Genomic DNA, 26,790 nt, shown 5'->3' on the forward strand with positions numbered 1-26,790 from the left:
GCAATCTAAGAATTCAGAGGATTTTTTTTCCTGATATTGAAATACCTTGTTTTCTACCAAGAAATTAACTAAGCCAAAGTGGGCTGTGGACTCCCATCACCTCCTTCTTTGACTCAATCTTATTTTGCTCTGAACTCTTTGCAAAGAAGGTGCTAAGCCTGGAGTTCAGTGTTGACCAGGGAGTGAGAGGTGGAGAATGCACATGTATATAACCAGACAGGTGGGGACAGCTGTGATGTTGAAGCTAACAGAGCCCACTCTGAGTGAGTTCAAGATGGAGAAGGTGCCATCCTTTAGAAAGGGTATGGCTTTAATAAATGAGGTGACTCTTACACAGCCCTTACATACTGACCATTTATGGCCAAGAGATGTGAATAAATTCTTACTAGCAACTTCTAAGTATATTGAAAAGAGCAAGGGAATGTTAAATAGGCCAAACTTCAAAAGAGGCTAAATTTAAAGCCCTTTTCCATAGTGATAGAGGTGGGAGTGGTAAGCAGGGAGGAGAGATTCTTTGCAAAACTTTCCTCCTTGAAGCTTGAGGATCACATGAAAGATGCTGGGTACTACACACAGGGTGTCTTAGTCTACTAACTAGAATTTTGCCCAGGCTGGAAAATTTTGCTAATCTGCATATTTTGACTTTTTGCCATGTACATTCTTGTTGGGTTCTCATTTCTCCAGAATCTGCACATTATTGACATGTTTCTCGAGTCGCCTGGGAAAGCTTTCTGTGCATTTTCAATAGGAATTATAAAGAATATGAACTTAGAACCTAAAGGCAGCAGGCTGAAATGTCAAGACTAAAAATATAGATGGTTGAAAAAGTTCTTTTGAACTTACCTGCCTCTCGGTCCCTGATACAGTAGTCCGGAGAATTCTCAAAATACACGAGGTCATTTTTCGTCGGTTTCTTGAACCTTTTGTTAGCCACAGTGAAACCAGTGCCATCTTGGTTCATGACGACCTGGATGGCTCCATTGTACTTCCTCCAGAGATAATCGCCTGTCTTCCTGAAGTCGGCCATGGCCAGCCAGCATGTCCTCAGGGTGCATGAGCCACTCACACCATGACATTTGCACTCCTGTTTCAGGAACCGCTTCACAGCCTGCCAGAGAGACAGGGGCAGGTTCAAGGAGGAGGCCTCAAGGGAGCCACAGCTTTCCTATCTCCAAGCAACCAGGAAGCAACTGAGCTGGATCCTGGGGCTCATGACTGGGAGATGTTGGAGTATCACTTGTCACTGTGCTGACTGCAGCAGGCAGGGGTGGTGGGTAGGGAGGGGAAGGGAAGATTCAGATGTTAATCGTACTGGCTATCAGTGTAACAAAAAAGTTCACTATTTAATAGAGTATGTGACCAGTTTAAAGAGTGCAGGAATGAATTAGAATATTTTCTAAATAAATGTAGCTTTATTATTTTAAAATGTATACCTTTACCATTAAGTAAATATCCCTTATCCAAAATGCTTGGGATCAGAAAAATTCTGAATTTTGGATTCATTTTTTTTCAGATTTTGAAATATCTGCAGATAGATAATGAGATATTTGGGGATAGACCCAAGTCTAAACATGAAATTCATTTATGTTCATATACACCTTATACACATAGCTTAAGGGGGCTTTATATAATATTTTAGTGTACCTGTGGTTTGACTGTGTCCTATTTGGTCAGGTGTAGACTTTGCCATTCATGGTGTCACATCAGTGCTCAAAATGTTTCAGATTTTGGTGTATTTCAAGTTTCAGATTTTCAAATGAGGGATGCTCAAGCTGTACTCCAATTAGTCAAGAAATTGTAAGTCTGCATCTTTCAAGAACCCAATAATAATAATAACCATTACTACTTATGGAGTGCTTTGTGTTCCAGGCACCGTGACAATGCAGAACACACTCTATCTCAATGACCTTGGGTGTCAGGACAGTCCCATATTAACATTTTCATTTTGCAGAGGAGGAACAAGAAAGAAGGGAGAAAGCTCTTGTCTGAAGGCAAATAGTTAATAAAGGGCAGAGCCAGGCTGCACTGGGGCTGACATTAAATGAAGAAGATTATCCCTCAACTCTCGCCAAGTGATTCAGCTCAGACCATGGGATGAGGTTGCTCTATTTTTCCCTAACGAGGAAGCAATGAAAATTGGGACAAGTCCATCTTGGCTGGCTCCTAAAATGAAGGCCCCTTTTCTGTGGGTGTGAGGTATGAGGGGAGGGGTGAGTGGGCCCCAGCATTATCCAGGAAAGTTTCTGCTTTGGTCTCAGGATGAGTTGGCAGCACTGCACCATCCCCAGAGCCATTTGGTCAGAGTTGTCCTGCCCTGTCCTTGGCTCACCTAAATGAAGAGAGTATCAGCACCCATGATCAAAAGAGCCCTGAGACTGCTCTTCCCATTTTACAGATGAGAAAACCAGGGATCAGGGAGGGAATATGATTGCCCAAGCTCTAGTGCTGGGATGTGGAATGGCTGGATGCAAATCCTGATTCCGAAGTCTCCCAAATTCATAGTACATGCAAATATGAATTTCTTCAAAATGTTTTTGAAGAACATGCTTTCTGATTAAAAACTCCTCTTGTTCTCTTTTTCATAGAACTTACTACCTTGAAATTGATATTCTTTTCCTCCCCCATTAGTTACCACTGATCTCTTGTCCAATTTATGTTTCCCAAGTTATTATAATACTAACCATTCAAACAGCTATTAATATTAAACTGCTGATTAGGAATTGTGACCAAAGACAGAGGATGCAAAGAAGGGCTTTGGGGGAGACCCCTGGTCCTGGAGATTTCTCCAGACTGTGGCTTTGGTCTTTGTTTAGTAACAGAACAAAGGAGAAGCCTGCCCACTGAGCAATTTGCATCCCTGAGCCAGGGATATGGGGGATGAGGGCATAGGCAAGTGAAGCAGAAATTTCTCTGAAGGTATTCTCCAAAATGCTAGTCTGAACAAACTCTTAAGGTAAATATTCCTAAACTCAAGCAGAAGATTCAACCATTCTTTGTCCTCTCCCTAAGATTTTAATATAATTGGCCAGGTATGGGGTATGAGAGGGGTGGCTCTAGCATATAGCCCATGTGAAAGTCCCTGCAGCTCACATGCTCACTTATGCCCCACTGCCCACCACCCCCCTCAATATTCCAGGCTGCCATTCACTGATAGCCTTGCTCCAGGTAATTTGGCCTAATGCATGACTTCATTTTGCTCTTCTGCAAACTCAGCTTCTGACAAGGCTACAGTACAACCACCAGGTGTGCATGGATGCTATTCATTCCAGGAAGTTAGTTCCAGTTTGTTCATGTGCCTGGAGATGTATCTGAAACACTCAAGAGCTGGTGGAGTAATTACAGGCCAGACACCTCAATGGACCCAGGCTGTTCATCTGTGAATGATGTGATCACTCTTCCCAGGTGGGCCTTGGCATTCACACGGTGTTTCCAGCTTTGCCTCTTACTATAGACTGTGGTACTCTTACACCTGAGAGCTGAGATATAAGCAGGAAGAACTCCACCAGCTTGGCTTTCCATGTTACAAAGATGTAGTGTCTTTAAAGGGTATCTCAGAGGGAAATTCCTCTGGAATTACACTCCCCCACATGTCCTTCTCCTCATATCTTTATATTCCAGGCATTTGGCATGAGGCTCACCAGATGACCTGGACAGCATACTTCAGGCACACACACACCCTGGGAATGCCCTCCTGGCTTCTCATTCTGCCCCACGTGGGCCCCCTCTTCCCAGGAGCTTCCCTCCTAAGACCTGGAATAGCACCACCCAAAACCCACTCCATGCCAAGTGCTTTGGAGTTGACTCCATCTATGCTTATTCTAAGTGCATTCCTAGAAAATGAGGTTCTTGACTCCTAAGTCATACTCCTGCTTTTAAGAATGACAGGAAATATGACTGCCCTCCCCTTGTAACACTAAATTTCTAGATGGCAAACTTCAAAGCTGATTTTTATATGATTAATTGAAGGATTTGCATATTAACTCAAAATACTCAAAGTCCACCTTATAAAGCCTTAGGAACCCACATGGCAGTGCCAGGCTCTGTTGGTCATCTGTGCAACCATCATCTCCTCCCTTCTTACTAACAGTTTTGTTCAGGTATCAGGCAGCCATGTATTCCAGAGATGGTCTCTTTCTGTTCAGGGTGGCCTAAATCATTTCACTGTCGTGCCACTGATTTTTCTCAGCATGGGAAATTCAATGATTCAATTTGGGCCAATATGATATCATAAGAAATCTTAAGGGAATTTGTAAGAAAGAAAGGGGAAAAAGCATTTTTTCTGTCTCTTAATGTGGTTCTTTGAGGTAGCCTCCTTGGGACATGAAGACAGTCAATGCAAGATGAGGCCATAAGCTGCAGATGCTGTCTTGAAAGATGTCAGGAACTGGGTTCTGGAGGATGTTTTCAAGGAGCAGTTTCCAGCTGGGAACTGCCCTACCTCCAAACTTCTTATAACAGGATAATCAGTTTTCCTTGTTACTGAAGTGTGAAACTTTGCACTGAATGTATTCCACCTGGTATCAAGATCAGTTCTTGATTGTGGATTAGTGATGGGCTTTATCTGATAATTAACCCTGTGGGAGAGTCATGACTTCTCTAAATAGGTTTGTCACATCTCCAGCCCACACTGTTAACATAGCCAGTTCAGTGCTCAGTCACATCAGAGGCTACCCCCATCTCTTCTATTTACTGATTTGCAGACTTGAAATGAAAACCCTTAGCCTTGAAGAGAACAAAACTCTGCTCAATCAGAGAAGCAGAGAGAAAGGGATCTAAATCTAGGTGTCCTGCTTCAGAGTAGTTGAGATAAGGGTAAGATATGGGACCAAGAACCTCACAATGAGGATTCCTAATTAATGAATATTGAATTCCAATATTCCAACATTATAACAATATTACAATAGCAACCATTTATCAACTACCTGTGTGCCAGTGTCCACACCTGAAGGGGGTACACACATTATAACAATTAGGCAAAGTAAGTTATTATTCCCGTTCTACAGTTAGGAAAATCATGGCTTAGGGAGGAAGGTAAAATCCCTAGAGTCAGCTAGAAAGAAGCAAGACTAGGATGTGAATCAGATATGCTTCACTCCCAGATCTATATTTCTAAAAACACATTTAAAATCCTAATATAAATCACATTGGGATTTTCTGTAATTTTGAATTATATGTAATATGCTTTCCTCTATTCTTGAAATAAGAATTGACTGGATTATATGATAGGCCTGTTATAATGGTGGTAGGAGGAGAAACAGGAAAGTAGGAGTACATTACATTGTATTTTCCAAGTTAATAGTCATCAAAAATTCATTGGACAGGTAATTCACAATACAAAGTACTAACAAAAATATGTTCAATTCACTGGTAATCACAGAAATGAAAACTGTTATACAACATTGTTATTTTAATTTTGCCTACCAAATTAGCAAATAGTAAAACATGATTAATAATATTTGATGGGGTAAGAGTCTGGGGAAAGATATACTTTAACAAACTGTTGGTGGGATAATACATTGATACATCATCTAAATAAGAGCAGTTTTGCAATATGTCCATCTGTTTTTCTTCTTTTTCTTTTTTTTTTTTAATTTTTGGGATTAAACCTAGAATCTTATACATGCTATGCAAGTGCTCTACAACTGAGCTACCTGGCCCACCTGTCCAAATTTTAAATGTACACAACTTTGATCCAGTAACTATACTCTGAAAATACATGCACAGATATCAAAGGATACACATCAATATGGATGTTCACTGCAGCATAATTAGCAATAGCAAAATATGAGATAATTTGACATATGAGATAGATAGGAAATATGAGATATGAGATATGAGATAGGATACATCAATAGGAAAATGGCTAAGTAAATTATGGTATATGCTTCATAATAATGGAGTATTACATGGTCTTTGTATAATGAGATAGATCAGTCTTCTAGGTATGAAGGAACTCAAGTTATAAAACCTAAATGTAGAATATATGTGGTATTATCTACTTTTTAAAGATCTGCATTTGTGTGTGACTACACAGAGGAAGGGGAAAAGTTCTTTGACAATCTGGCTGCTGTAGGAGAGACTGCATGATTTGGAAAGAGAGGGAACTCCACATAATAAAGTTACATGAATTTGAGGACAGTTCCCTGGTAACTGGAGAGAGCAGAGCAGTGGTTTGCATTCCTGGCTACACATAAAAATCACCTGGGGATCATTTCCAGCCCCTCTACAGATTGAGTAAATCAGAACCTTGGGTAGCGTGGGGCCCAGGTCTGGAGAGTACCTGCAGATACTCTGGTGATTCTAATCTGCAGCCCTGACTGTGTCACAACCCAGGACGCTGGGAGAGAAGGTAAGAAACCCTGAACCATGGCAGGACTCTGAGGGCCTGGGGAAGGCTAGAGCAATGAGAAAGGCCTGTGACAGGGGCTGGCACTATGTATCCAGGAGCAGGGAAAACTGGATACTGAATTAGAAGTTGTTTCCTAACCTAAGCTTCAAATATGTCTGAACCTCCAAGAAAGATGTGCCACAATGCAGAGATTGTAGGGAGAATGAAAGATGGGTGGTGGTCAGGGAGGGTACAAAGTAAGTACTGATGGATGGATGGATGGGTTGGTGAGCCACAGCAAAGAAGCAGGCTGCAGTGTGGGGGATACCATGAAGTCTCTGGAGGCAATAGGTAAGGGTTTGTGGGAGCTTCCCACTCACAGCCACCAATGGAGGGGCTGGTGACATTTTATTAGGCAATAAAAGAATGAGTGCGAGAAGCAGGGAACCTCTGTTCTGTAACTATACTTAAGTCTCCTATAATATCTCTAGATGTTGATTATAAAACTGGAAAACAGTAACATCTATATGATTCAGCAGACCCTCCATATTTATGGATTAACTAACTGCAGGTTGAAAATATTTGGGAAAAAATACCAGAAAGTTTCAAAAAGCAAAATTTGAATTTGCATATTCAGAGCATTATGCTGAACCCAGGGGAATGAAGAAATGTGTAGACACATCCCACAGTGGTCTCACACATCTTCAGTCTCTCTCCAGCACTCACTGTGGGAACATTGTTTGAGCACTTCTTGTTTGTGTACTATGTAGTTAGGCCGATGATGTTTGTGTCTATACTGAACATGTCCAGAATTTTTCTTGTCATTATTCACTAATATAACAACTATTTGCATATAATTGACATTTTATTAGGTATTGGAAGTAATCTAGCAATGATTTAAAGTATGTGGGAAGATATATATAGGATATGCAAATACTGTACCATTTTATATAAGGAATTTAAGCATGCTTGGATTGAGCATCCACAGGGGATCCAGAAATCCATCTCCCATAGTTATTGAAGGATGACTATATTGTTAACTGCTCTGCCAAGTATAGTATTGTGTCAGGACTGCATTTTATTATCTCTAATCCAATATCACAACCTGTCAATGAAAGATGTTCTTGGAGTGGAATTTGGAGTTTTCTAGTCTTACTTGCTACCAGTTGTATTGACTATAGACTCATGTTTTCCATCCCACAATCATTCCACGTACTCCATCTCTTCTCCTTATTTACCAGGGTACTCCGCAATCCTTCATTCTCTTGTTTCAACCTACACAGTCTCCGAGGCTGAGACCCCAAATCACTGGACACCCTCTGTCCTGGATGTCATGTTTTCTGCATTTTGGTTGATTATTTCCATTTGCTCCAGCACATTCTTGAGTAACTCCTTCAAGTTACGTGGTGGACACATTTTCTGGAATCTTTCATGTCTAAGATCTCTTCATTCAGCCTTCACACTTGATTAACTAGCTTGGCTGGACATCGAATTCTGAATTAAAAATAATTTTCCCTCAAGACTTGGAAGGCTTTGGCCTCTAGTGTTGCAGGTGGGAAATGTGACGTCTGGTTGATTCTTTGAAAATAGATTTGTTTTTGTTTTCATTTCACTTTGCATCTGCCTACCCTCCAACCCCATGAAAGTTTCTGGAGTCTTTCCTTTATTCTTCATGTTCTGAAATATCACACCTCAGGAATTTTTTATTTTCCCATTAATCCTGCCTAACACTCAGCAGGGCTATTCATTCTGGACTATCGGGTCCATTAACATGGAGTCATTCTCTTTAGTATTTTCCTCACCTTCACTTTTTAAAAGTCTTTCTTTATGACCTTCTAATTAGTTACTTGTCAAGCCTTCTGAATTGATCCTCTATTTCTCTTTTAATTTTTCTCATATTTTTTCCAGTACTTTCTTTCTGGCCTCTTGAGGAAGTAATTCCACCAGAGCAACATTTCCAGCTCTCTCCACCCCCTTACTCACTTCTCCCCAGAGGAGAAGTGACTTGTCCAGCTAGTGAGTTTAGAGGAAGGAGTAAGGCATGTGAATCCAGGTTCCTGCTCTTTGGGGACCTGCCAGCCTATAGAGAAGATGAGTTGGGATCAGCTCCCACCATCATGCCCCCTGCAGGGATTCCAGTGCCCAGCCTATGACAGGGATGTGAGTCAGCCTTGCTCTGGTGGGAGCCAGGAAGCATTGTAAGCTGAAGCCACATCTTCTGGTGCAATTTTTTAATGAGTAGGGAAACTCATGTTCATGCCATCTATCTGTCCACTTTCTTGTACTTGGTTTCAAACTCAGGTGAGAAATGGGGGGAGTTGTTTATGGAGCTCCTTAAACTCTTTTAAATATTTGTTTTACTTTTGAGAGATTTATTTGGTTTTCTCTGGAGCTATTTTGTTGTATTGTGGTTTGCCCCCCCCCACCTTTTTTTTGATACCAGGGATTGAACCCAAGGGCACTTAACCACTGAGCTACATCTCTTTTTGATTTTTTATTTTATGACAGGAGATGAATTGCTAATGCCAGCCTCAAACTTGTGATCCTCTTCCTTCAGCCTCCCTAGTTGCTGGGAATTACAGTATGCACCACTATACATGGCCCTACATTGAGGTATTTTAAAGACAGCATGCCTGGGAGATAAAATGCCAGATTTGCTAGGCCAGATGTAGTCCACTTCTGTAATCCCAGCAACTCAGGAGGCTGAGACAGGAGGATCACAAGTTCAAAATCAGCCTCAGCAACTTAGGTCCTGTCTTAAAAATAAAAAGGGTTAGAGATGTATCTCAGTGGTTGTACCCCTGTGTTCATTACCCAGTAATACAGACACACACACACACACACACACACACACACACACACACACATGAGCCAGATTTCTAGGAGTTCTGTTCACGGGCAGAAGGGAGGAGATGGGGCACCTGATTTCATCTATGGATTTTTCATTTAATCTCAATTTTCAGGTCTGTGCTTCTCTCTGGTACTTAGGCATATCTGAATTTTTCTCAGGGCCTCTTGGCTCCCACCGTGACTACTGCCCCATCTGATTTTCCCCATCTGCTTTTATTCTTCTAGACTGTGACTTCTCCATCCTTCTTTATCATTTACAATTTCATTTGCTTTCCATGTATTAGAAATTTGTTGAGCTCTTTCATTTTTTTGACCATTCTCTCCATTGTTGATCTAAACCATTTTTATCCCATTTCTATCATTTTAATGAGGTTTGAGAGATGGAACTGTGTATATGTCTAGCCCACAGCCTCAGTCAGTTTGCACTTTGAGACGTTCTGGAAGGAGATGATTATGAGGGGAGAAAATGTTCCCATTTCATGATATACCTGTCTGCACTGCTCAATTTGTTACTCTGGTTGCTATGTGCAACTACCTGCTTTTACAATAGAAAGAGAAAGAACACCAAAAAATCAATTACAATGCTTTCTCTCTCCAGTACGTGCAAGGCTGAAAGCTTCATTCAGAATCTTAGGGCAGAGCCCGCTGCACAGTTATGTCCTGATTTCTATGTTGCTTCCTGAAATCTTTTCTAAAAAGTCTCTTGTTCTGCATCCTTCTGTAACTCTTTTTTTTTTTTTTTTAGGGGATGGGGAACCGGGGATTGAACTCAGGGGCCCTCAACCACTGAGCCACACCCCATATTTTGTATTTTATTTAGAGACAGGGTCTTACTGAGTTGCTTAGTGCCTCACTTTTGCTGAGGCTGGCTTTGAACTCATGATCCTCCTGCCTCAGCCTCCCGAGCCACTGAGATTACAGGTGTGCACCACCATGCCTGGCTCTTCTTCAACTATTAATGCAGGTTGCATTAAGATTCCATTCAGACTTTTCTTATACTTCTCTCTTTAACCCTCAAAGTCCTCATTGGCTCTTCATATCACCAAACTGGCTAGCATAATTCTTTTATTTATTTATTAATGCATATTATTTGTACAAATTAATGGGCTTCAGTGTGTCATTTCTATACACACATATATGGAAGCACAATTTTTAATCAACCCATCCCTTCATTATATGCCTGAATCCCATCTAATTTCTACATTGTGACATCCTGTCAACACATACATGCTCATTTGATATGACCACTTTAAAAAAAATTAATTTAATGACTTCTAAGGACAGTGGTTTCATTTTGTGGCTAGCATCATAGTAACCATTTTAATTTTATGTATAACCTTTCTCAATAAAAACTCTTCCATAGGCTCATAATTCTATTGATGTTAAAATCCTAGCAGATTGTTTAAGTTTTTGATTTTGAGAATTTTAATCTTTTGATCTGCAGAGCTTATTTTCTACAGTTAGAATTTAAAAAACTTAAAAAAAAAACTTTTTAAAGTCCTTAAAAAAAACTTCTAGATATTACTATCCCATACCACAGAGACAGAAGTCTGGAAGTTATTGTTGTTTTAAATCTATGGAAGAAGGAAATGAATTTATTGTGTGGAATAATTCTATTTTCTATTTCTCTGCCCCAGATTACTATCAAAGTATAATAATGAGGCATGACATTCATTAGGTTGTTACCATATGTCAAACCATGCTAAGAACTTTATATTCACTATTTTATTTAATCCACACAAACACATAAAATATATATTCTTACTATCCCCATTTTACAGATAAGGATACTGAAACACCTAGAAGTAGAAGCCTTCAGGCAGAGAGAAAAGTCAAACAGACTGTCCAACACCAAAATCTGTGCTAATTCACTCTCTAGTGTTTCTCATACAGGGGTTCTCAAACCCCCAAAGTTCATGTTCCCAGAATTCAGTGAGTCCTATAATTTTGTATATATGTTTGCCTATTTAAATGTTGTTGAATAGAATTACTTTGCCAGTTAAAAAGACAAACTTCTCCCAAGAAGAATGAAATTATGGTTTCCGAAGTCAACTTTTCTGAATACTGAGTCCAAACAGCTTCTGGGGTGTTTCTTCAACTTATTTGCAGAGCATAAGAAGTTTTTTTCTAGTAGGTACCTGCATTTGGCTGAGTTTATGGATGCCGTACTGTGACATACTAATTCTTTTCTAAGAGCAACAGGCCACCCACTTTATATTGTGTGAAATATTTGCCAATGTAACAACTGACCTTGCCTTAGAACTCCTATTTAGAATTTATTTTAGATCTTTTCTTAAAAAAAGTATTTATTTTTATTTTAGATATTTACATGGTGTGTTTAAATTACACTATTTAGTTGAACTTCAGTGTTTGAAAAGGTGTTAGTACTTCACTTTTCAGTTGGGTGTATTCCACAAAGCAGCTAACATGTTTCTGGTCTCATATCAGATTTCCTGAGGGAAATACACATTAAAAATATATTATTTAATTTTCAGATGCTGGCTCAAAGCCAGCTACATTTATTAACAATTAAATCCTTTTGACAGGTCCACATCTCTAAGATAGGTGTTATTGAAAATTGGACCAATTTATACCCTTCAACTATTCGTGCTCTGGAACTGGAAAAACAAGGAGTATTTATTAGCAAACTGTGCAGTTGATTTGCTTATGCAAACATTTATTAACTTCAATAAAGTATTGTGCTTTCTTGAGCACTGTCATCCTTTAAAAACAGTGACTGTGGGTGGGCTTAGCTAGAAAATATAAGGTGTGGAATTTATATTTGTGAAACTCAAGAACATTACCATCGACTAACCACGTATATAATAATTCTAATTGACTAATGAGGCAGGTCTAAGAAACATTTTCCATTAATTTGGAACTTTACATGAAACTGTAACAATTTTGTTAAGAGTTATTCCCTGTTTGGGGACTTTACTTCTGGTTAGTTTTTGTTCACATGATATATGAAGATCTACAGTACCAAGTATATACTCTTTTGGGGTCCAACAGGACAGGAATGAGGCTGGCAGAACAGATTGTTTTTCATAATGGAGATTTAACCCAGGGGCACTTTTACAACTGAGCCACATCCCCAGCCCTTTATTTTATTTATTTTTTTTTTATTTTGAGTCAGGATCTCCCTAAGTTGCTTAGGGTCTTGCTAACCTGCTAAGACTGGCATTGAACTTAGTTCTATCTCAGCCTCTCAACCAGCTGGGATTACAGGCATGCACCACTGTGCCCAGCTGGCAGAATTGATTTTATAACCTAAAGAGACCAATCAGAAAACATATATCTGCTAAATGCAATCTGTGCCTATAAAGATGTTCAAGATTATTGAAGGGAGGGTTAGGAAGAATAGGAAGTTAATGCAGCCTGGCTCTATAGTCCAGTGTGGTTTTATCATTTTATTTCCTATTGATATTCCTTACCTTTTAAGAGTATATTTCTGTTTTAATCATACTCTGGTTCTCTGAGGTCAGACCCATTACTTCTTTATTAGTTATTTCAAGTGGTATCAAGGGATCTACTCTTTGAAGTCTTTATTAGAACTCAGATTTCCTTGCCTGTAAGGTTGCACTTACATCTTGTACAATATTCATTTTCTGTTTACTTTGGAGGCATTTCTTGTGGATGGAACTTAGAACTATCTGCTCTGTCCCAGCACACAAGAGGGCCTCACTCAGAGGCCCTACTATTGCCAAGAATTGACCTTGGGGGTACTTCTTGGGCAGAGCATGCAAGAAGAAACTCTGCAGCCCCTCCTCCTATGAGTTTCTCCCATAAAAAATACAGGGTGCCAGTTAAATTAGAATTCTAGATCATGTCAATTTATTTGCTAATTGTGGTCACTCTATTAAACCCCTGTCTCTTCATATGCAAAATGTGGAAAATACTGGTATCTAGCTTTTAGACTTGTTAAAACCTGATGCATCTGTGCACCCTAACTAGGGTAACTTGCCCAAGGTTTTACACAACACCAGAGCTAGTTTTCTGATTCCAGAGCCCTGCCCTCTATACTGTCTCAGTTAAGATAACTTCTGTAGCTAAGAATTCCTAATGAGTAGAGTGACCAATAAGAATATTAACCATTATTTTTAAATATGAATATCAATAGAGGTGTCATATGCTGATTATTAATAAACACCAGGAAGCTTACTACATCAGATCATATTGAAGGCTAAAACTGAAATTCAGGGAGATAGAAATTTCACAATTTTCCTAGTAGATCTACTTTGTAAGTCATTAATCAAATATATGATACAAGGTTTGAACTTTGTTCTCTATTACTCTTTCAAACTGGACTCCGGAGAAATCAACAGTTGCATAAAAATTGAACTTGAACATTTAAGTCTTCACGATGCAGTGCCTTTCTCTTGCCTTTTCAGAGACATCTAAATGTCACTAGATGGTATTTCAGATTCTCCAGAGTTGGCTGAGAATCATGTTTCAAGTCCCCTTAACTCTGTCTTGACCACCACCCCTGAGCCCCCATCATTCCTAACTTTATGAAGCACTTTCTGCTCCACTGTCATCCTTTGTCATACAGTCCCTTAGCCTGAAAAGCATTTCCCTGTCTCAGTCATGGGAAATCTTCATCTCCAGCTCAAACACCCAGTTCTCTTGTGACACATCCTTTGTCTCCTTGGCTCACTGTCCCTCTAACTGATTTTACCATGATACCAGGTAGCATAGTTTGCCTTGTGACTGCCCTGCACTTGTATCCCTGATTAAAAGTTGGTTTCCTGTGGTAAGGGGCTTCATTGTCTCATTCTTTTTTGCATCTGTATTAGAACCAAAAATAGTGACTTCCCCAAAGTGATTCCTTAGAAAATTATCTGTTGAGCCAAGTTTAGTCCAACAACACAGAGGAACAGCACTCGAGAACTTGCTGTGCCATTAGTTGACATTCTGTGAATCCCCCAAATAAGGCCAAGGTGCTTTGCACATGCTCACAATGACTAGCAGTTAATTCTTTCAGCTTTTAAACAACATTTCCCCCTGTTGTTAAACATGAATAGATATTCATTCTATAAAATATGTGAAGAAACATAAAGGGGAAAAAGTAATCCCCTTTTAAGGGCAGCAGCTACTGTTTATTCTTCTTTTTATTAAATATAGAAATACTGTTTGTTTTTCATAGAGATTCTCCAGGGAGGGAGACAATAAAGAAATGTAGAGGAGTGCCCACAGGCAAACACAATTGGGTTTGAACCCTAAGTCCAACATTTCATGATTATATGACCCTGGGTTACTCACTTCATCCCTCTAAAGCCATTTCTCATCTGAAAAGTAGAACTACTAATGCTATTTTTATTCCTATAAGAGTTTTGAGCAAAGCCTATCATAAAACATTTGATGGTACTTTATAAATTAGAAAATAGTATCTGCCTGTTTTTATAAATGTGTGGATTGCACATAAGATGAGTCTAGTGACTGATGGAACAATCAAACTGATTCCAAGTAGCAGTTCACAATGATTTGTGCTGGGATTTCTTGCCTGAATTACAAACCACCATCATTTCAATAATGGGAAAAGAATTAGTTTTTACTGAGCACCTACTATAGGCCAGTTTCTGTGTCATTTGCCTTACACTTATCTTCTCATAGCCCCACACATTACCTTTTTATAGTTCATATAAAAACAACTGAAATTCAGTGAGCTGGTGTTGCAAGATTAATATTAAAGTGGGTCTGATCTCAAATGTTATTTCTGTTTTCACTAGAGTAAGAAAACTTTTTGAGAAAATGTTTTTATGTTGTTTTTTTTACTATCATGGAAATTTCTAGAGTGATTAAATGGGCAGTATTTGATTTGGTACATGGATTATTTTTGTATAGATTCTCTTAGGGAAATTTAAGAAATTATGATATTTTATCTTAGAGGAAAGATTTGACTAATTTAAAAGCCCTTTATAAAATCATGAAAGGGAACAAGTGGTGGATATTGGCCAGGTACCATTTGCTTGTAATTTAGTTAAGCCTTCCTTAAGATACAATTTGGAAGTTTTTGTAGCATGGCTTCTTTAGAACAGCTGGGGGGAGCTGTGGAATTTCCTTTTTGAAAGAGTATGTGATTTCAAACCAGGTAGACTTATCTTTTTGGTTCTATTTGGAAGTGGATTACTAGACTCAATCAAAGATGAGTCTCAAGAGAACATGAAGAAAAAAAAAGTTATGAATTCCACTGAAAATGTGATTAAATTAAGCCATATTATAGCACAGAGGATCTAAATGATGATACGGCATAGAAACACATGAGGGTGCTCTAACAAGCCACCGTCATAAATAAATGAAACCATTCAAGTATTGGGGGGAATTAAGGCCAGGTATGAATGGCAATGTTGAATTCCGACTTTTAGCATTGGCCAAATAGAACAATCTTGGAATAGACGGCTCTTCTTTTAAATATGTTGGTCTCTCCACCATCACCACTCCCAGTTTGAAAAGTAGAAGATGTACATATTGGGCAATTTGGAAAATACTAAAAACTACAAAGAAGAAGAAGAAAGTGAAGGGAAAAAAAACAAGGACTGATGTTGCCGCCTGGGCCTGTTGGAGGCGTAGCTCAGGAGGCCTGCCTTCAAACACAAGCCCAGCCTGTTCTCATTTTGATTCCACAGACCTTCTGCTGGTAAGAAGGGGGAGTAGGAACTGGGGGTCTGATGACCGCAAGAAGAGAATTAGAGACGCATGTTTATCTCAATACATTTACTCTCATTAAAGTTCATATTCACTGACATCATGCATCTCCTTGAAAAAGTCTGCCCACCCACCATTAATTAAAGCCACATTTTAAAAAGTCAGCGTGTGCATTTTTATTCCAATCAAAAGTAGCCTCCTAAGTTTTGCAGAGTAGGCAGGAGAATATCTGAGGTCTGACAGCTGTTCACCTCTACACAGTGAACAATCATGTGATTTACATTAAAAGTTCTGTTTATTCAGGGCCTAGAATATAATAGCTAAGACCTATTGTCTTGAAGAGTTGAAACACTCATTATCTAATGACCTATTACAACAAATTAACATTTATTTTGATAAGTCAGGATTCTTTTGGATACAATGCAAGACCATATGCCTTCATCTTTCCAAACAGAGAAATCTAACTATATGCTCTGTTTGAATAATTAAGCAGCACACTCCTATCAAAGACACCACACTTTATAACTTGTATATACACTATCAGTGTCAAAACAAAGGTCAATACAAATTATTTTTTATCTAAACCATTGCACAAACAGCAATTACCAATAGTTGTAGGATTGCTCAACCGTAGTCTATATTCTTGGCAGTAATCACTATAAGTTCATAAATTCATGAAAATAAGGAATGTTGATTTTCAAAGTTCAAGAAAGTTACTATTTGTAAACAGTTCAGGCCACACTCATTTTACTCCATCTGCTAAGCAAGAATTCTTTCGTTCCAACTTCCTTTAAATGAGATTTGTTCTCTCCAGGAGCCTAGTAAAAAGGTTTTCATCCAAACAGATCTGCATTCTTTTCTATTCTTTTTCCTATTAAAGCTCCCCCTGGGGGCCTTTCAATTTTATGCTGATTTTTCTTTATATATTAATATCATGCACATTTTTATGTTGTGTTGATAAAAGACAAATTATGGTTATCTCTTCCCATTGGCAATCAGATTATTTTATATTGGTTTTGACCAAATACTTGTTTGTTCAGCCAGTTTATGCCTTCTACACAAAGGCCTGAAATGCAGTATCCAGATTCTTTTGTGATTCTAGCCAAGCCACCACATAGAGAAACATAGATTGTAAATGGATTTGAATATTGGCATTGAAATGGTTTAATTCTAGGTCAAAGCATCCCTGGACTAGAAGTCAAAACCTGAGTTCTAGTCCTGATTTTCCTATCAGCTCACCTTGAGGGCCTCAGTTTCCTCATCTAACAAATAGGTGTTAGAGAGTGACTACTGACCGGACATAGTCCAGGAGGTTTGTCAGGATAAAAGGATAGGAAACATGTCTTCCCCTGGTCCTCTTACCAGAAACCACGAAGTGGGTTTCTGGTCCCTAGTAGGACTTTGATGAATTGGAGTTGAGTTTGGCTTTAAAAGAGAGTATCCCTGAGTCCAGAAGAAGCCACCAAACCATGCCTGAGGAATTACTTTCATGATAAGTGCAGGAGAAGATGCTCTGGATCTTGACATCCCATAGAAACAAACACTGGATGTGTCATTGCTATATGGAATGAAAGCACTGTCATCCTAACCCACAGAATATATCTACTGCCTGATGATAGTATCCAGAGGGATCATAAAACCCTCAACTCAACATAACGCCAAAAGCAATGGGTGGACTCCTTCAGATCAGCTATGGGAAAGAAGGTGGGGTGTGGGTGGGAATCTCTCAGCCTGTTGGTGGTTTTCCTTAGGACAAACAGCTCTGGCCTGGGGTGGGGGGTGGGTAGTGGGAAGTTGTGACTACACAGCATTTTATCTCTCTAGGAAAGCTTAAGATAAGCTTTAAGTGACTCATGCTACCATGCGGTCCTCAAAATGAGCATGGCTGCATTCCCATACCTTCCTGCCGGCTCTGTTGTTGTGAAGATTCATCAGGGCTCTGGCATCCTTTCCCTTTTTTTCCTTGGCATCCACAAATGCTCGGGCAAATTTGATCCCGTAGTCAATGTTATCACTGCAGCCACCCCAGTCGAAGGTGCCCTTGCTGTCCTTGGCGGTTCCCTTCTTCTTGGGATCACAGGAACAGGATTTTAATTCTCCTTGGCTACAGGCCCTGGTGATGGCAAATACAACTCCAGCTGAGGAGATGGCGTAAACAAAGGCAGATTCCCGACTACCTGAAACAAAAATGCTTTTCTTAAAAGTGGTCTGGGAGCACTAGTCCTGAATATCTTTCATATGGTGGGTGACTTTTTTAATCCTCGATGGGCCTCCGACATCCTCTGCCATTAAACAGAAGGTACCGGTATTCTGGAAGGACACTTTTAAACAGCCAAGGCTCTTTTTAAATATGAATAATCTCCATCTTCAATTTAGACATCTGTCAGGACACTCTTCTTGAATACAAATTTTATATATATATATATATTATATATATATATATATATATATATATATAAAAGAAGGCCTCACCCAGCTTCTGGTTTTAATGAATTTTGTCTGCATACATGCCCAACATTCACCTTGAACCCTAAATGTCCTATAATAGTGGAGTGTGGCATCTCTTGCCTTAGTTTCTTCATTCATAAAATACAGTGTGAATTATACAATTCTATCATTCAATCAGTAATTTGGTATTCAGGATATCACAGCTTCCCTGGGGGCAAAAACCTTCTGAGATGGGTGTGGTGGCTCATGATTATCTCAGCTACACCAGAGGCTGAGTTGGGATGCCAGGAGTTCAAGGTCAGCCAGGGCAAAACAAATCTGAACAAAACCCTTCCAAACCTCCAGGCCCTACTGAGGACACCCATGTGCTTTTAAATTACAGACACTGAAATACTGAATTCAAAAAAATGGGGGCTGAAGTAGGAAGAGAATTCAGGCAGTAACCAGCCCCTGGTGTTAACACTGGAGAGCTTTGGCTTGACATCAACTTTCACAAGTAATTGAGAGATTGTTGAAGGCAATATGCAATATCCTCGAGTTACATACTATGTCTAACTATTAAGGTGAATTTACTTTCTTCTGGAACACCTGCACTAATCACTGGTATTGGGTAAAAGAGAGTGAAAAGCTTTTCTTTGGTTTTTCTGGAAGGAAACAAATTTACCGCTTATAATTAGACTTGGGCAAGAACCCTTTGGGGTACTTTCTTAGAATTGTTCTTTATTAGAGAGCAGGCTACTTTCACTTACAGGCTGAAAGGGACATATTTCAGTGCAATAACTACATTAAATTATTTTAATAATCTGTAGTAACTCATAACACCGTGTTGTGGTATAGTGACAGATATAAGGCTCTTTAGGGTCTGTGTGCACCTCGTTTTTCAAGTGGAGCTGTATTTCATTGTTATTAGCATGCCTTTTTATTAATGGTTCTGCAGCAAATATATTAACAATCAAAATAGAAGCTGGATGAACTAATGCCAATGCTAGGCAAAAAGCAGAGAAGCATTTGGTGATTCAATATGTCAAGACGAGTGTGACTTTTTGAACCACACAGCTGGGAGAACAAACCACCTTTTCGCATCGAAGCCCTACTTGTTTCCGTTTGTCATTCAGTGCTAAAATTTATTATACATCCCTTGCAATATTCGCTCTGCTAGTCTCGTTATTAAAAATAAGGAAAACATACCTACAGCCTATTAAATGGCACTTACCTCAGCCTTCAGAAAATATCTCCCCCAAACCTCTAACCATCAAAAAAGGAATCCGTCGTGCCCTATAGCTAGGTAAAATCAATTAGAGGAATATTTGCCATAGGTAGCAGGTTGTGTTCTCCAGAGAGGAATGTATGGTCCTGGGAGCTGTTTTAAAGGGTCTCAGCTCACATTATAGGGATTGCAGATATTCTAAGTGGAACTGAGTTGTTGTGTTTAAAAGGTGACTAATAGACGCAAATGTGGCTTAATTCAGGTAGTAGCTTTTGAATACTTAAAATTTGTATTATATCCATTTTAAAGTTTAGGAAAATACCTTGTTTATAGTTACCCCCAGTTATCTTCTGAAGTTTGGTTTTGTATTTAGAGTATGGTGTCCATGTTTAGAGACACTAATAGGGGGGAAATTCCTATATATATTTAACACTGTTCTTATTTTTTTAAGGAGAAAAGAAGTCTTAGGAAGTAGTCTTTTAGGGGAAAGGAATGAAAGCTGTAGATGAGCCTATATTAGTGACCAGACAGTATTTTAAAAGCAGTTAGAGATATACTTTCTAGGAACAAAGTTCATTTTCACGTAACCTGCAAAAAATCACGTTAACTTGTTGGTTAAAAGGAAAAAAAAAAATCACAATCTGATACATTTTAGAAATAATTACAAAAGGAAAATTATCACTTTTCTGAATATCTTATAATTTATTACTCAAATATATTACTAAATGGTTATGGTTTTTTATTTATTTAAATAAAAATTTAGCACATTGACTCGACTTTTCGTTTTACCTCCAGATGTAGATATGGCCTTAAGATGTTTTCAGTTAAGTGTTTTGGATGAATCACTAAAATGCTATGTGTGAAATAGTAGCACATTTCAAGAGTTGGCTTTGTAACAAAACAAATTTTGATCTTGGGCCTCTTCTTAAGGGGAAAAAAATGATTCTTTGTAAGGCCATCACAAAGCACAACAAAATCCAAATATAAATGGTGATATTTGTACTTCCTCATGTGTCACTATTGAAGTTTCTCTTATTTGGGGGTTAAGATAAATCACACAATGTCTATTAAGTGCATAGGCACAGTTTTTGTTTGGGTTGGGAGATTATTCCCTGGTAAGACAAACACTAGAAACTGGAGTTTCTGGAAGATCATGGGTTGGTTGTTCTACTCTGTTTTACAATTTTTGTTCTGATGTTTTGGTTTTGTTTTTTTTTGTTTGTTTTTTTTTTAATTTATAAGGATGAGACCTAATCACCTTTTGTTTCTTGAGGCCTGTTCTAGATTTCTGGAGGTATATTCTTCTAAGAAAATGTTTGGGTTTTCTCTGCCCATGACTAGTAACTGTCTGTTGAAAGAATAAATCACAAATATTCCTAAAAATTGTTTCATCCTACTCTAGCTCTCTACAGCAAAAGAGGTGAAAGTTCTCCATTTTCCATGGTCATGGGATATTTTAGTAACTCTCATGTTCTCCCTATAATGGTGCTGCCCTTTGCCTTTCCTATTCATCTGGGAGCACATTTAGGTTTCCAGAGAAGAGTTCTTCATAGCTCTTAGATGTAAATTTCCCTCCAAGCAATTAATAGTAAAAAAAAAATCTTTGGATAGCCTCATTGGAATTTCATGATTATTTCCAAGATCAGCTGCTTTAGGCCAAATTCAGTCCTCCCACAACCAACACAAAACCTCATTGACAGTCACAGAAGTTTGCATACATTCCGGAAAGGAGTCTGGCCTTCAGTGAAGAATGGAAAGAAACTCTGTGGCTGAAGGTTCTGAGTTCTGAGTATTTTGGAAAAGTATCTAGCCTCCTCTGAAGGAGGAGACACAAGTTGAAGTCTCTTGTGTTCCAGAGGCCTTAGAGTAGGTCAGAGTAGATCCATTGCCTCCAATTCTCACCTTGTCTCTCTCAGCAGCTCTACAAAGTAGTTTATGAATGAATCCCCAGCTTTGGCAGAAATACCATCTTTGGGATCACAAATCAAAATTGCTTTCTCTGATTTGTGATAGAAAGAGGTTTGTTTTTTTTTTCTTATATAGAGACATCTTAACGGATCTAAAAGTGAGAAGTGATCATTTTATAAAGAAGAAGTGCATTCAATTAGAAATCATTGAACAATGGTTGTGGAGCACTTTGAAAATGAAAAATCTCATGCATCTTAAACATTTAGACCCTGAAAATAATATATTACAAGAGGACTTGTTCTAGATATTTGCAAATTCTTTTTGACAAGGCCTAGCACTTCAATTGATTCACTGGTGAGCTAATCTAGGTGAAGTATTAAAATTCCATGAAGCTGAAATTTACTATTATCCTTTCAAAAATTTGCGATGTCATATCGAAACTCCAAAAGGAATGCAGAAGAATATAGTTCTTAAACTAGAGAATAAAATTGCAGAATATCGCAGTAAATTAACTTTAGGGATACTCTAAGAGTGAGAGTACTACGCCCTTGGGGGATTTTAGAGACATTCAGTTATGCATTTGGCCTCATAAAACCCTGGGGCTGTGATGATTACATGATAGAAACACCCTGTGTTAAGCATTACCAAGTGCACAGCCCAGATGAATTTCTTAGGAATGGGGGTGGGGGTGGGCAAAAACAAGTGTAAAGTTCCCTTTTGCTGGGGTTTGCATGTAACCTTTCATGTTTTCAGTCTGATTTCCTAATAGTAAATGAGCTGTGCTATTTCCTGGAGAATACTCATAATGCCAGGTTAATAGATGGGTAAATTTGGATGTAAAATCTGATTTGCATCTAGTGTTTGTTCTCTGGTTGTGTACTAGCTAGTGAGCTACTTTCAATATTGGAAGTCTGAAGAAGTTTATTTTGTAATTAGATAATGTCTAAGTTTCCTACCAAGGAAAAATAAATTTATTTATTCATGATCTTCCATAAAAAAATTGTATGTAGCTGGAAAATAACAGGTGCTTACTACAAGTTCATCCAGTCATTCACTGTAATGAATGAGTGGGGCCTACAATGTGTATTGCTCCAAGCAAGGCACCAGGAATACAAGCTAGTCTCTTCCCTTATGGAATAGACAACCTATTGAAAATAATGTCTAATTTGGATACAGAGCAATGCAAGTCTGAGTAGCCAAATTGAAAGATCAAAAAGTGGTGAGGTGTGATTTGTCTTTGTTTCTAAAAGACATTTTCAATATGTATTTTTTGTAATGATGACAATCTTTGGCTAATACAAGATTTGAGCATTCGACCCTGACCTGCTCAAAATTCAAATCCTGAAAGTTCAAATTCTGAAAGTTAAGGACAGAAGTGAAAAGAGTCCTGTGGCTGCCACTTTCCTTCTGGAGACAAAATCTGAACCTGGAGGGACAGGCAGGGTTGAAATAATAAAGAGTAAAAAGACTATTGCCTGAGGTACTCTATTCCTACATTAGGACTGGCATCCATAAGGCTTTAGACAAGTTCCTTGATTTCTCCAGGCCTCATCTGTAAAATTAGACAGCACCAAACTGACTAAACAGGATGCAGAAAAAGATGAGCAGGACCTTTGAAAGACCAAGTGAGGGCAGGGGTGTGTAAGGAGAAGTCCATGAAGCAGGGATAAGGCAGGAGTGGGGAATGAACTTACTTCGAAGCAGGACCCTGCCGAAGAGGCTGTGATCCCTATCCAGGGTGTTGCAGTTCCAGCGGTGCTGGCGGAACTGGTGCTGGCACTCTGCTGTCCACTCAGCCACACCCAGGCCAATGGCACGCATCACATCTGGGTGTCGGTGGCACAGCTGCCGCTGGCGGCTCACCAGGCCTGGCACATTGTCACACATCACCCTGGAGGAACCACCTGTAGCTCTCATGTACCTGTGGGGGATCAACACAGAAGTGAGCACAACATAAACAGCTAGGCGAGGCTCAGTGTTCCCTAGTAAATCAGGGTTTAAATATGGATTCCTTATTCTTTTGGTAATATTGAAAAGCAAGGACTACTTAATTATCATCAGTAGGAAAGCAGGCAAGAGAAGTGTGGTGAGTGATGTGGAAGACACCCCCAAATGAAGTGGTGACTGTCTCTTGGACAGGAAGCAGGGACCATCAGATGATGCTCAGGGCAGGGTCACAGAGGCAAGGTCTGCAGTTGGGAAGCTGAAAGCAGAGTCGGGGAGAGGCAGTGTGTCTTGGGAAGAACACATCAGAACTTCTTCCAAGAAGGCTTTACTCTCAGTGACCAGTGTGTCTGGACTTGGCTCTGGGAGAAGCTGATCTTTAAAACCTCCTTGCTCTATTCATTTGACCTAATGTCTAATAAACCGTCTATATCTGTCTAATCAACACCTGCTGGGTTCTTATGTCATACTGTGCTCACACACATGCCACTCTTTCCTTACTAAAAAAACTCTTTAAATATTTCCATTTTCTAGCTCTCTTTGGCTTGCATAGAAAACCTAGGGGAAAAAAAAGTTCTTTGTATTGTTATTAAGGACACTAAATGTTTGGAAGAAGCAAACAGTGTTATAGCTCCATAAAGTACTTTTTGAAAAGAAACTTTAACAAAAAATTACATCATCATCTCTACCCAGATGTTCTCTATTAGTTGTGAAATGTTTAGAAAGGTACCTTTTATATAAACCCAAGCTGCCATAGGTGTCTTTTGAAGCGATCAAACAAGGAGAATGTCTTTTTCTTGTATTTTCATTATTTTATATGATCATAAAATCGTTACAGCTGTGACTTCCAAAAAATATATATAAGTGACAGCTGAGAGACAATGTGACAAAATGCCTGAGCAATAAATAATGTTTATACACTCATGGAAACAGAAATGGTCATTTTATTGAAAAATGGTCAGTCTGATAAATCAATCTTTGATCCTATGTCAGCAATGTAAAGGCTAAATGTCTTAGTGTTCAGAATGAGCTTAAAAAGGAATTGAACCGCCTTCTCATCAGTACTTCTCCCTGCTCCTTTGAAGAGCTCCAGTGTCTTCCTAAAATGTTCTCTTCTTTAGCATTTCATTTGGCTGACATTCCTTACTGTTGCCAAAGTCTAGAAAATAGCCCATGATAACCAATCTTTCTGAATCATTATTTTAATGTCTGTTATGAAACTTTCAGGTGCACGGAAGTTACAGTTCTCAATTCCATCTCTTTCCAAGATCAGCAAGTGGAAAGATAGGGAAGAGTCTGGATGGGGCGGGAATCTAGTACTTTTAATGATGCTAAGACCTGTTACCATTCAACATTCCATCATTATGCAAAATAAATAAATCACAGATCAGCATATCAACTGAACAACAAAAGACTCTCAAGGTGACAGTTTTGAACAGCATAATGTCTTAGATACCTTAGGGTTAGTAGTTTGCATCAAGGTGATAGTCTCTACCTGGAGGCAGCAACATGTTCTTCTGCCTTGCTGGGTGAAACATCAGGAATGTGGAAGGACGGGAAATAACACAAAATCACAGGCTTTGGACTCTACAATCCTTGACTGACTGAATTGTTTTATCTTAAGGCAGTTTTTTGAGGACGCGGTATGAGGGGGGGAGGTTGTAGTTTTCAAGATGAAGTACACATACACACACACACACACACACACGCCTTTGCTAGAGCAAGAGACTCGCTAAGATAAGAAATTGGCCGATTTTGCTGTCGCTAGCTCAGCTGTATCCAAATAATCAAACATTAGGGATCTTATTCGAGGGGGCATGTGATTCTTTGGAGTTGTCAAAGCCGAAATGGGTTTCCAGAAAAGCAAAGGAGGGAGCAATAAGAGGGCAGCAGTGGGGGCTCAGGCCGAATCCACAACTGCCACGGTTGCAGGGAAGCATCGACTGGAGAGGTCTGTGTGACCAGTGTGGTCCCCACTCCCATTTCCCAAAAATCCACTCCCCGTTGATATGCATGGACTTACCACCATGAAGAGCTGACCTCAGGGGTGAGCCAGGTCAAGAGCAGAGGGAGCCAGAGCCAAATTCCACCGAGACGGGCGTTCATATTAATCCCCTTGAGTCCGCATCAGGTCAGACTCCGTGTGCGGGCGCCATGCGTGCCCCAGCAGAAGCGCTCAGCGCCGGGAGCGCCTCGTCACGGCTGCCGGCGCCTCGCCGCGCCCCCGCCCCCTGCTCGCTCGCGTCTGCTGCGAGTGGCGAGACTCCCTGATAAAGTTTCAAAAGACGAGCCCAGGGAGCGATAAAGGGCAGCCCGGGCCGCCTCGCCCACAGCCCAATTCCCCAGGCACAGCAAGCACAGGCAGTGCAAGAGCTCTGCGCGCCCCTGTCCGTTCTCCCCGCGGAGCGCAGCCCAGAGAGGGGGCGCTGCGCCAGGCGGGGCTGGGGGCACCAAGCTTTGTACAGGGGTGGATGAAATGATGGCAAAAGATGTCTGGGGGTGAGGGGAGGCAGGGGAGGAGGAACACCTCTGCGTGGCTGAGAACACCGGGGAGGCAGGCACCTTTAGGGAAGCTCCCTACCAGAGAGCATCAGTGGGCTCCAAACGTGCTTTCCAGATCGGCGAGGCTTCCCTAAGGCAAACAAGTCCCCAATGAAGGGGAGGTAAAGGACATTACTCTGTAGAGGATTTAAGAACCCAGAGATGATTTCCAACCGATTGCTTCTCTTTTCTCCTTGACATTGGGAGGAAGTGAGCACTTTTAAATTTGGAGCTGCCTTTTCTATGCGGGGCAAGATTGGGGATAGAGGGGCTGGGCCTCTGGGAAATGAAGACCTATATAGTCTGGATTCCTCGGTGTTGGGAGCTCGCAGGGAGAGGAACCGGGAGGGTTCCTGACCTTCGGGACCTCACCCAGCAGTTTTGGCCAAAGCGCTGGGGAAGGTGCGGTTTTTTACGCACATCCAGCTCCTCCCCAGCGCTGTAAGCGCAAAAGATCACGTAGGGAGGACCTAAGACAGCCAAGCCTTCACGGGGTCTAAGCCTCAGGTTGAGTTCCACCTCCCACTGCCCAGGTGCTCAGCCCAGGTGCCTTGAGGAGGTGAAAGCACCCTTGACCCTGGCCCCTGAGCCCTGTAGAGCCAAGAGGGGGGCTTGGCCCATGGGTGGAGCATCTTGAACAGCATCTGGCTTGTAGCCCCGCCGTTTATCACCGGAAAGGAAGGAAGACCAGGAACTCGCAGCGGCCATGAACTGTTCCATTGCTCTTTTCCTGGGGCGGGGGACCCACCACCCGCCTGGGGAGCGTGCCCTAGGGAATATGGAGTGTGTATGCGCTGCTGTGAGGGCGGTGGTGCCTCACTGTTCCCCGGTTGGGGCGGGGGCGTCCGGATAGGAAGCACAGGGGTGGGCGGGCTCCCCCACCCCGCCCACCTCTTGGGCCAGGACCCTCAGAATGTCA

The 26,790-nt window shown here is 40.3% G+C and overlaps 1 protein-coding gene across 1 annotated transcript in view; it reads right to left on the reverse strand.

The window, feature by feature from the left end:
• The window catches only part of Wnt2 (Wnt family member 2), a 45,555-nt gene extending 19,325 nt beyond the window's left edge, over window positions 1-26,230 (reverse strand). Inside the window, exons 1-4 of the mRNA XM_046422536.2 lie at window positions 25,354-26,230; window positions 23,081-23,307; window positions 17,723-18,000; window positions 844-1,108 (exon numbers count right to left, since the gene is read on the reverse strand). Of these exons, the coding sequence (XP_046278492.1) occupies window positions 844-1,108; window positions 17,723-18,000; window positions 23,081-23,307; window positions 25,354-25,436 (853 nt within the window). The 5' untranslated portion in view covers window positions 25,437-26,230. The remainder of the gene's footprint in view (window positions 1-843; window positions 1,109-17,722; window positions 18,001-23,080; window positions 23,308-25,353) is intronic.
• Between the last annotated feature and the right edge of the window lie 560 nt (window positions 26,231-26,790).

The sequence above is a fragment of the Marmota monax genome, unplaced genomic scaffold (assembly GCF_021218885.2).
Source record: "Marmota monax isolate L192 unplaced genomic scaffold, Marmota_monax_Labrador192_F-V1.1 WCK01_AAM20220418_F8-fsc00027, whole genome shotgun sequence".
NCBI classification, from domain to species: Eukaryota; Metazoa; Chordata; class Mammalia; order Rodentia; family Sciuridae; genus Marmota; species Marmota monax.